At 38.8% G+C, this 12057-nt stretch overlaps 1 protein-coding gene across 1 annotated transcript in view; it reads right to left on the reverse strand.

Annotated features, from left to right (window-relative positions):
• Positions 1-268: 268 nt before the first annotated feature.
• Positions 269-12057, reverse strand: part of LOC311609731 (uncharacterized protein) — a 40120-nt gene continuing 28331 nt past the window's right edge. The window contains exons 8-11 of the mRNA XM_084803056.1: positions 6102-6180; positions 2878-3004; positions 2207-2310; positions 269-1973 (exon numbers count right to left, since the gene is read on the reverse strand). Of these exons, the coding sequence (XP_084659182.1) occupies positions 880-1973; positions 2207-2310; positions 2878-3004; positions 6102-6180 (1404 nt within the window). The 3' untranslated portion in view covers positions 269-879. The remainder of the gene's footprint in view (positions 1974-2206; positions 2311-2877; positions 3005-6101; positions 6181-12057) is intronic.

Raw genomic sequence — 12057 nt, forward strand, 5'->3', positions numbered from 1 at the left:
ATATTCTGTCTATATTAAGCCCTTTGGAAAAAAAAAACCAAGTGTTACTCTGGCAGTAAGCCAAGAAAAGTGAGCATAATCTTCCCTACATTAGTTGGCCAAATGCTTTCTCTTTAACGTTTTCTAGTTTTCAGTAAGGTAGGAGGAACAATTAACAGGTCCAGAACATGTTGTATGAGAGACCTTTTCTAAGGAGACATAACATACATATGCATCGACTCATCAACAATGGGAACTGATAACAAAGCATGCATGCCACTTAAGTCCATCTTGTTGAATCAATGAGCTTTATTCAAGTCACTTACAGAAATATGGAGAAAGTGGTGCTTACAGGAGCAACATGGACTCAAAAACAGTTGCCATTAGGAAAGTCCAACCCAGCAGAGAATACAACATATCGACACTAGCACATGAAGTGCACTATACACACGCGGGCACAGCTACTGGTTAAAGGGCATCTTACTTTCGTTCCTCAGTTTGACAAAGGCTCCTCAAAATAGCATGACTTATCTGAGTTTCTTCATGGAAGTTAAGCAGAGGGAAGCCTTTCCGTTTCAGGGACTTCCTGAAACCATTTTGGGTTTTTTATTTCCTGTCTTAATCAGCTTCTCCTCAGGATGGAATGTTTCTGTCTCCAGAAAAATGCTACAGAACACCACATTCTTCAGGCTTCTCCTCCTATATTATCCTTATTATGAAGTATTTGAGGTTGAAAAGGTAGAAGGTTTTACTGAAAAAATTTGCACATTGTCACATTTTAATAATTTTTCCTCAATATAAACTCTTGATGTTTTCTATGATTTGAACATTAATTACAGGATTTCGGAAGTTTCTCATGTTTATGATGCTCTGCTGTGGAGCCTGCAATGGTTCCTAAGGTCAGACCTGGGATAAAACACATGCCACATTATTTACTAATGGAGACTTTCCTTCCCCACTGTGAATTTTCTTATGTTTTCTTAGACCTGAGAGGTGGGTAAAGACTTTAACACATTCGCTGCATTTGTAAGGTTCCTCTCCTGTGTGAATTCTGTGATGTATTCTAAGTTGGACATTCTGAATAAAGCATTTGTCACATTCACTGCATTTGTAAGGTTTCTCTCCAGTATGAATTTTCTGATGTCTTCTAAGATCTGAGCCACTGGTAAAGGATTTCTTACATTCACTACATCTGTAAGGTTTCTCTCCTGTATGAATTTTCTGATGTTTTCTAAGGCCTGAGCAACACGTAAAAGATTTCTCACATTCACTGCATTTGTAAGGTTTTTCTCCTGTATGAATTCTCTGATGTATTGTAAGTTGGGCTTTCTGGATGAAGCATTTATCACATTCACTGCATTTGTAAGGTTTTTCTCCTGTGTGAATTCTCTGATGGGGTCTTAGGTATGCCAGTCGGCTGAAGCTTTTGCCACATTCATTGCATTTATAATGTTTCTCCCCTGTATGAATTGTCTGATGGCTTCTTAGGTGTGTGTGCTGGCTAAAACATTTGTGACACTCATTGCATTTGTAAGGTCTCTCTCCTGTATAGGTTTCAAAATGATATTTAACTTGATACAACTGATAAAAGCACTTGCCACAGGCTTTACATTTCTTGAGTTTCTCTCCAGAATTTGTCTGGTGTATACTTAGGGTTGAGTAGATGCTATGATTTTGACTGACGATGGGAAACAAATTTGAACAGTTTACACAGTGTTTAAACTTGCAAGGTTCTTCTCTAGAGTCCCTACTTTTATGTCTGTTTGTGGTTGATGACTCCATAGATGTATCGTCGCATTTGCCACTTCTGTACTGATTATAGCTTCCTGCAATATCACTTGTGTCATAAGGTGTACACTGGAAGGACTCATAAATTGTTCTGCCAAGCTCATTACATTTATAAGATGTCTCTTGGATATCCACACGCTGACGGACAAAGTGCTTTGAGTCTTGACAGAGGAATTTTTCATATTTTCCACATGTACGATGGTTCTCTGGAAAGTTAGCACAATTAGGGATAATATGGATTGAATCATGAGTAACAGATGGTGTTTTCTTAAGTTCTCTAAGACAAGTAAAATAGCAATTATTAGGAACAGAGTGGTAGCAGAGGCTTTTTATGTTTCACTATAATTAAATGGATGCTCAGGAGAAGCTCCACTCTCATCTCTTCACAATCCAAAGGACCAATGCTATTGCTTTCTCATTTCTTATCTAAACTGCTTACCTTTTAGGAGGTTGGATAAATGGATGATTGAGCAATAATGAACTCTGAGACAGCAGCTCTCTGAAGAGTGACATGAAGGATGTTTCTTTATTTTCTTGACGTTTCTATTTTTGAAACAGTCCTCTATGTAGTGTACCTTGGCTAGGAACACGCCATGTAAACCAAGATCTTATAAACTCACCAAATCCTCTTGCTTCCACATCCCTAGGGCTAGGATTAAAATCATGCTGTGCCAAGACTATGGAGACCATATGTCAAAACAAACAAACAAACAAACAAACAAACAAAAACAATATCATGCTTACTGCCAAGAGCTCTTTATTTTAAAAGTCTCAATTTTTTAAAATCAGAAATAGATGACTAGTTTAATTCAATGGTAAAATCAAAATAGTCCAACTAATAAGTGTATTGCAATGCATTTCCTTGGTCCGAATATGTAATTTTATTTGAACTTTACAGTTTTCTATAACAACTACATAAGAAGGCTGGATAGACTGCACAGAATATACAGCATTGGTCACTCTTGCTGAAAATGAAGAAAAATGTAAAAGAAGCACCATGAAAAATTTATGCTCATTATTAGAACTTCCCTTCTTTCTGGAGTTTACATACATACAAAGTAGGTAAATACAAAGGCTGAGTGAGGAATTCTAGAAAAAGTGTATTCTTACCTACAAAGACTAGATTGCTGTAATTCTCCACCATCACATCCATGTACAAAGCTTTCTGAACAGAGTCCAGGCATTCCCACTCCTCCTGGGAGAGGTCCACAGTCACATCCCTGAATGTCAACAGACCCTGTAATAGAAAAGTACCCATTTACCATGTGCTTCTGTTGAGAAAAGAAAAGTGTTTTCCTAGGTAAAAGAGACCCAATTAGAGACAACAGACTCTAACTTCAGTTCCATCAGATCCAATGCTCTCTTCTGAATTCTGCAAGCATAGCATTCACGCGTACATCAAAGCAAATATACTCACACACATAAAATAAAAGTGAAAGTTAATTATAATAAAGGATACTTTCAGCCGGGTATGGTAGCAGACACCATTAACCCCAGCAACTTAGCAGGCAGATCTCTGTGAGTCTGAGGCCACCCTGGTCTACAGACCAAGTTCCAGGACAGCCAGGGCTACAGAGAAACCCTGTCTCAAAAAACAGAAGAAAAACAAAACAAAACCAAAAAAAGAGGCAACTTTCCCGAACAGTCATGCTCTATATTATATTTCCCATCTCTGTAAAAATATCATGGCTTTATACTCTCACAACCAGCAAGCTTGTAGGGAATATAAAATACATATTTGAGGTCTGGATGCAGAAATGTTATTCTACAAAAGCTGTATTGTTATCAAATAGGATCACAGTGTCTCTTCTCAGGAGGAAAAGTTATGATGAACAAAACTGTGCTTCCAAATTCTACAACTGTCGATCTTGCTCAAATATGGAATAGATCAATCCTGTCTGCAGCTGGGCCTTATCTGACTAAAATGCTCAGTTGAGATGGTGAGGCCCATTGCAGGGCTAAACATTTTCCAGAACAAATATAGAATGCAGAATTCATAGATGAGGCAAAAGTCAGGTAGTTTCTTTCTTTTTCTCTCTCTTTCTTTCTTTCTTTCTTTCTTTCTTTCTTAACAGTAAGGAGTATAAAACACCACTGCATACAACCAATGTTCTAAACAAAAAAATAGAATCAAATATTTTGTAAAGTTCTGAGAATATTTTGACAACCATGAACTAAATAGGAAAAACAATAGACAGTGTTAATATTATCTAAATTTTTCTAAAAATCCACATAACTGATACAGGTGAATAACAATTTCAGAAATTCCATATGGAGTTTCATTGCAGAAAAGTTAGAAAAATGTCTGTAAATAGATAGCTTGTGTAAAAATTCATTCAGATGATGGAGAAAGATTATCTGTAATTAAAATTAAGTTAAGTGAAAATTATACTAAGTCTTCATTAATTCTGAACATATTCTGCTCATGAAATTGGCTCAATTGCAGAAAAAAATAAGAAAAAGAGAAAGGAAAGAAGGAAGGAAGGAAGAAAAAAAGAAAGAAAGACCCTGTCTTCAATAAAGAAAAAAGGAGGAGGAAGAAGAAGAGGATGAGGAGGAGAAGGAGGAGGAGAAGGAGAAGGAGAAGGAGGAGGAGGAGGAGGAGGAGGAGGAGGAGAAGAAGAAGAAGAAGAAGAAGAAGAAGAAGAAGAAGAAGAAGAAGAAGAAACCTGAATCTTAGAAGTTCACCTCTTCTTCACTATTTGAGCTCCAAATCATCTAACAGGATTTTTAAGTTGCATAGATAAATATCATTTATGAATCTTCCTTTGTTTTTCAAAAGAATGGAAAACAAGAGTTTATGAACCAGAAATATAAACCTAAGGGCTGGAGGGATAGCTCGGAAGTAAAAGGCCCTTGTTGTTCCTGAAGAAAAACTCATTTTAATTTTGTCTACACACAAGGCAGCTCCCCGAAGAGACCGATTCCAGTGCCAAGGGTTTAGTGTCATCCTCAAACACTATGCAGGCAAGAAATACACACAAGCACATGAATATGAATACTTATAGTTTAAAAAAATATTTTTTTGAAAGAAAGAAATAACACCTGACCATCTCAAGTTCTCTTCAGAAACACTAAATACGTATTACACAGCTTCAGGGAAACATAACGTAGGGGAGCCTTCTCATAAAGGAAAAAAAAAGAGAGCAAAGTCATTATGAGGGACACTAGTTTATGCTTGAAAGCTGATAGCTTATGCACAGCACAAAGTCAATGCTCTCTAGAATACACTTACTGGTATATTTCACATGATGCAATATAGAGGTGGAGTCTGCAGTACTTACACCTTGCCAGAAAAATAAAACAAAAGACAAAGAAAGCTCTGATCTGTCTATTGAGAACTTAGCACTGAGCACTGGAATCAAGAGCAGGACATGAGCAGCTCCTTTCCTGAGACCGACAGATTCAGGTGTCAACACAGCAGCAAAGAGAAAATAAGCTAAACTGTAATGTACATCTCCTCACAGAAAGATCAGTTTTAAGACAAGAACAAGCCACATATTCTGTCCAGCATCCATGCTCTTTAGGGTGCTGAATTATTTACTAAGATTTAAGACACTGTGTTCCTTCTAATTCTTTTTTCAATAAATTGCCCCATAATACCACCAAAAGTTGTTAAGATTTTGCATGTTAAGTTGGGCATGGTGGCTCACGCTTGTAACCCCAGCACTTGGGAGCAGAGGCAGGCAGATCCCAGTAAGTTCAAGGCCAGCCTGGTCTACAAGTGAGCCCAGGAGAGCCAAGGCTACACAGAGAAACCCTGTCTCTAAAAAAAGAAAAGAAAAAAAAAATAAGAAGGAAAGGAAAAGATAAAAGAATTTGCATGTCTACTTTCATAAGCCTTGTTCTGGGGATCGAACCATTCCTAAATTGTAACCTATGTGAACACATGAGCCCTAACTTCCTTACTAATATATAAGGCATTAACTCCATCGTCTGTAGGAAATGGAAATCAATACATTTCTTTGATCGTCATTTACATACAATGGAATTTTTCAGAATTGAAGTCTTACATCTAAGAAAAATATATATGTCCCTACAGTAATAATCAAGGGACGATACAATGGAATAAGTCTATGCTATGTATGTATCAAGACTTAAAGACTTAATCCTGGAAATCAGAAGAAGAAAAACATCACACACACACACACACACACACACACACACACACACACACGCACGCACGCACACACGCACACACGCACACACACAGAAATGACACTTTAGATCACAGCATTACCAGAGGCAGAAAATTAAAAGAATTGATGGGAAAAAAAGAATAAACGGTTTAAATATAAAAACAATTTTCAAAGAAATCTAAACACAACACCGACTTGGGGCACATTTACTGGAGAAGCAGTCATTTCTCTCTCTTTCACTCTTCTCTTTCTGTCTCAGGAACAAAGACTGGAACTTTTGTTGCAATTCCACATTGAGGAGTCAAAAATACAAAACTAACATTAATCCAACTATGTTATGAATGATGCCAAACCACAAAAAGAGACCCCCTAAATCAATATGATACTAGAGGTCTTGCCAACATTCATATAGAGAGGAGTGTGGAAGGATTTATTTAGATTAGGAAAATAACTGTGAACTTTATCATTGCACCCAGAAACATGGGCTGTGACATGGAGAATGAAGGGCACACGAAGAAGACTATTAAATAACAGGCCACCCCCTCAAGCAGCACTGCAGATCATAATTGGAGGCAAAGTATACATAGAAATATAAAAAACAAAAAATTTCAGTAGAAATGGAAATGCTAAAAGACATAGTTCTACAGATTTTGTGATAAACTTCCTAAAGGTACTAGGGAAAAGTGTAACAAGTAAGGGGCATGTATGTCATACCTAGGCCAATAGTACAGTGCAGAGAAAAATGAACAGCATTAGCAAAATAACTGTAAGGATAGAAGATGCATACATTTGTCAGTCTTATTGAATCCAGAGTCAAAAGGGTGAGCTAGCGAGATTGGCTGGGCAGTGGCAGCCCAAGCCTTTAATCCAAGCACTTGGGAGACACAGAAAGGCAGATCTCTGTGAGTTCTAGGCCATGCTGTATACAGTTAGAGTGAGTCTTAGGACAGCCAGAGCTACACACAAAGAAACCCAGTCTTGAAATACCAAAAAAGAGGAAGGAGGGGGAAGAGGAGAGGGAAGAGGAAGAGGGAGGGAGGGAGGGAGGGAGGGAGGGAGGAAGAGGGGGGGAGAGAGGGAGAGAGAGAGAAATTTGAAGAAGACAAAGGATAAAAAGGAGAAACAGGTAGGAAAGAAAGGCACTATGATCACTTTTAATAATAATACTCCTCCCGGACAGCCTACTGTTCTACCAGAGGCCGTACTGGTCCTGGAGGCCCAGGTAAGACCTGCCTGCAGATATCCAATGCTTCCTTTGAGCCCTCTCGGCTTCCCCAACAGCAACCCCTGGGAACAGTCATGCAGGAAAATCACACATACCAAAATTCAGCCTAAGAAAAGAGTATTCCTAAGATTATCACAAGACCTGATCATATTTCAAAATACAGAGGAACAAAGACAAAGACAACATGAACCTGAACCCAAAGAAATATGTAGAAAATTGAATAGAGAATTCAGAAATAAACTCACAGCAGAATAATGTAAACCAAATATGTCAAAGAAAACAGAGTCCCTTTGAACATTCTGAGCTGGAAGAATGATTGTCCATGATATAAAGTGAAATCTATCTCTCACCTTACACAAAAATCAAAACGAATGATTTCAAAGACCTTCCGGGGAAACTTGAAATGTTAGAAGTGTTTAAAAAAATTAATTAAATGCTTAATAATTCAGAAATAAGAAAACACTATGTGAAAGAGATTCCAGGAGCACAGAAAAATAACCAGGGAAAAATTAAAAAGGCATTTCATGGAGTACAAGCTACAAAGGTCAAAGTATACAAAGCATGGTAGGTAAGAAAATGATATTGAAATAAACACCTACAGGGTAACTGTGTGTGTGTGTATGTGTGTGTGTGTGTGTGTGTGTGTGTGTGTGTGTGTGTGTGTGTGATTTACATATACACACATACACACACGTACGTCTCATGTTCATCCATGTGTCATAAAATAAGAAGTCATTCTGAGTAACTGGACACTATTACTAAACAATGTTTTCATAATCACAGCAACATTACACATGAAGATATACATATGTATCATATTGATCATATTTATATCATCCCAAATATTTCTCTTGATAAGTAATGGACATTTGGGTGGTTTCGTACCTAACAAAAGCTCAAGTATTTTAGAGTGACAATGGGAAAAGAGATGAAACTTAAAACAAACTTCATTCCATCTGATCCTATGAGGTCAGGTAGTGGAACAATGCTATGTTCATCTCTCATAATTTGAACTGCTCCATGTGGAAAAGAACAGATAGGTGCAAATTTCTTAAATGATCAATTTTAAATAATAGTCAAGAAAGTGATCGGAGAATCTAGGTAAATGAAATACCACATTCTCTCAGAATCAAATATGAATATTTATTAATTACACTAAGAATTTAAAAGACACTCAATGAGTTAAGGCAGAAGAAAGGCAACTAAATGAATTAAGATATTAATATTATCATCAAAAAATTAAACATCTACAATATGAAGCAATAGGTGTGAAATTCTCCATTTTGATAAAGGAAACAGACATAATGCAACAGCTCCACCAATTGTACCCAACAGAAACCAGAAGACAAAGGAAAAGAGAATTGTATTAGTCAGGGTTCTCTAGAATAACAGAACTATTAGAATTAATATAGTAGAATTAATATAGTTAATTCTATTAGTTCTGTTATTAATATACTAAATGTGCTGTAGTATATATGTATATGTTATATATATATACATATACATACATGTGTGTATATGGGGAGAAGAATGAATTACAGGCCCAGCTAATCCAACAATGGCTGACTGTGAACAGAAAATCCAACAATTCAGTAGCTGTTCAGCTGATAAGACTGGATGTGTTAGCTGGTCATCAGTATATGCTAGAATCCCAAAGAAGTAGGTGCCAATGCCAGAGAAAGAATAGACTAGCTAGCAAGATGAGGGAAAGAAGGCAAAACACCAGCTTTTCTTCCATGTCCTTATATAGGCTTCCAGAAGAAGGCCAGGTACAGAGTAGATTCAAGGCTTGATTTTTTTTTCTGGTTTTTTTTTAATTGTTGTTGTGGTTTTTTTCTTTCCAGCTCAAAAGATCCAGAGTAGAAGTGGATCGTCCCACTTCAAATTAAGCAAAAATCCCCTGAGGGAATACAGTCAAGCTGACAACCTAGACTAGAAATCACACCTTAATACACAAAGCAGGTGAGAATAAATACATGCAAAGGTTAAAAAAAAAAATCATTGACCAGTTACTAAAATGGACATGAAAAAGAAATTCTCTCTATGACGTGTGGAAATGGAAGCAAAGTTGACTTCATGCCAAGATGCAAGACTATTTAAACACCTACAAACCAATCAATTCAAGGCACAGAACAGTTACACTCAGAGAGAGAAGAAATATAATGATGTTAGTAGGTCCATGAAAGGTCTGCGGAGAACATGGCATTGGCTCAATATAGAAGCTCTGAAGAACGGGAGAACACGAGGAACAGACCTCAGCATAATGAAGACAAGGAGCCCAAACCCTAAGCACAGCACTACATGGAATGCGGACAGATGCATTATTCTAACCAGAACAGAGACAGGGGTGCCCGCTCCCTCCACAGCAACTCAACACAATCCATCAGTACCCACTCAGAGCAAGAAGGACAGAGAAAAAAATTTTAATTATCCAAGAAGAAAAAGTTAAGTGTCTTATTTAGGCTTATTATTGCTGTGATCCAAAACTTACAGACAGCAGTAAGATATGCACAACAGAATTTTGGGAACCAAAAGAAAAATTGTAAGAGCAAGGCCAGGATGTTTTCATGACCCTTGCCTGTACCATTGAGGCTGAGTGGTACCGTCACCTCTATCAATAATCACATAAAAAACATTCTGCTCCAATGACAGATGTTGGTTTCAATTTCACCAATATTAAACATGGGAAAGGAATGAGATGAAATCCTGTTCCTATTGACATTTTATGTCGTAGGAGTTTCTGTTCTAGAAATTTTTGCTGGTGCCGGGGATGGTGGGTTACTGGTCACACTGTCCCCCATTCCCTGTGAGGGATAGTGCTACCTTGTGGAGAGCTGCGAGGTGCCGCGCCTTAACATGGCGCAAGCTTCCGCCTTCCGCCATCCCGACGGCGAGCACTCTCTAAGATAAACAAGTCCTCATATGGCAAAAGGCTGTGCAAGGGTAACTGGTGATCTGATGACGAGCAGTCCTGCTCTGACACAGACCTATGAGGAGGTGGCGCCTGGCATGAGCTGATTGGCCCTTGAGTTGTACTTAAGCTTAGCCCTTCCCTTCTTCAGGGCCATTCCCACTGAGCTTAATCCTGAGTAAAGATCTCGAGAAGAAGTCTGGTTGTTGGTGTCTTATTTCCGCTGGACGGTGCGGCGCCGACACTACCTGTGTTGCGCATGATGGGTTGCTTGGCTTAATTCTATCCTTGTCTTCAACTGAGAAGGGCTACTTTTCATTACCTGGAGAAGCAGGAGGGCTTCCTGTGGTATGACGATATGAGGAGTAGCTCATAGTTTCACATGTCCCCCATGAAGTTCCCTGCCCAGGGCTTCTGCACTCAAACCTGGAAGGAATATTTCCTCAAGTACACACATGCTTCTGAACAGCCATTTGTCTGCCCCCCTGGGACTTCCATTCGAAGAGCCCTGAGTATAGGACCCAAGCAGTAAACAGGCCGGGGAAGATCATCAGAGTTCCTGGACACCTGTGTATCACCATTGCTTGTTTGAGGAAGAACTTTATACAGTATGTAAAGCTCCAGCTAACTGTGCCTGGTGCTCAGACTGTGTATCTCCAGGCTTGTAGGAGAGCACAGCAGCCTGGCTGTTCCTCCCTAGGACATGGTCTCGGAGGCTGCCTCATCTCTCTTATCTATCCTCACATCTAAGTACTGTGTAGAAAGGGCACCCACTTTCCAATTATCTTCTCATATTCTTTAACACTAATATGAGCTTGAAAATACAATCCAAATGAATATTTCTTCATATTCTAGTATTCAGTGAGCACAGAACGATATATTTAAGGCCCTGAAAGAAAATAGCTGTCAACCATAGTTTACACCCAGAAAAAAATGACTGCTAGAATTGACAGAGAAGGAAGTGCAGTCACAAATTAGCACAAGGTTTTCCCTGGAGAACTTCCTTAGACAATGATCAAAACTGGGCGTGGGGGTGTACACCATTAATCCCAGCACTCAGGAAGCAGAGACAGGCAGGTTTCTGTGAGTTCAATGCCAGCCTGGTCTACAACGTAAGTCTAGAACATCCAGAACTACACAGAGAAGCCCTGTCTCAAAATACAAAACAAAAAAGAAAACAACAACAAAAACAGTAATGATCAAACGAACAGGGGCAGAAGAATCAAACATGAAGACATGGGAAAGAATACATTGCATGTGATGAATGCGTGAATACCAGAGAGCTGGAAAGCAACTCATCGTGCACAGCACAGAAAGCACGAATCCTCATAGGGGATGGAGAACAGCATGTCCACTAACCCAACACCAGCAAAAAATTCTACAATAGAAACTCTAAGACATTAAAATCTCAGTAGGAACAGACCCTCATCTACCAGTCTTCAATAAGACGTCATGAAGTTCCTGGTAGAAGTCGGAGTAGATGAAACACATCTCATTACAACAAACAATATATGCATTGACCAGGCGTTGATGAACCTGCAATCCCAGCAGAGGCAGGCAGAGCCCTGAATTCAAGTCCTGGTCTACAGATCGAGTTCCAGGACAGCCAAAGCTACACAGAGAAACCCTGTCTCAAAAACAAACAAAAGAATATGAGTGTCAATCTAGGTTTCTAGTCCAGCAAGGAAGAAAATGTGCAGTACTAAGCTGGCACTTTAACAACTGAAAGGTCCACTCTCTCCCTAATCTTATTTAATAGAGTTTAAACCTAGCTAAAGAGGCTGGAGTGAGGCTAGGTGGGTTAGGAGCACTGGTTGCCCTAACAGCCACATGGTAGCTCATAAAACTGTCACTCTAGTTCCAGGGGAATCTACTGCCCTCTTCTGGTATTTGTGGGCACTGCACATGTGGTACACAGGCATAGATACAGATTTAAAAAAAATACATAGGTAATAATTATTATTTTAGGAGTTCTAGGAGTCTCAGGGCTATAGACAGAAACCCAAAGCCAAGTG

Source organism: Acomys minous (genome assembly GCF_964271855.1).
Source record: "Acomys minous genome assembly, chromosome: 2".
NCBI classification, from domain to species: domain Eukaryota; kingdom Metazoa; phylum Chordata; class Mammalia; order Rodentia; family Muridae; genus Acomys; species Acomys minous.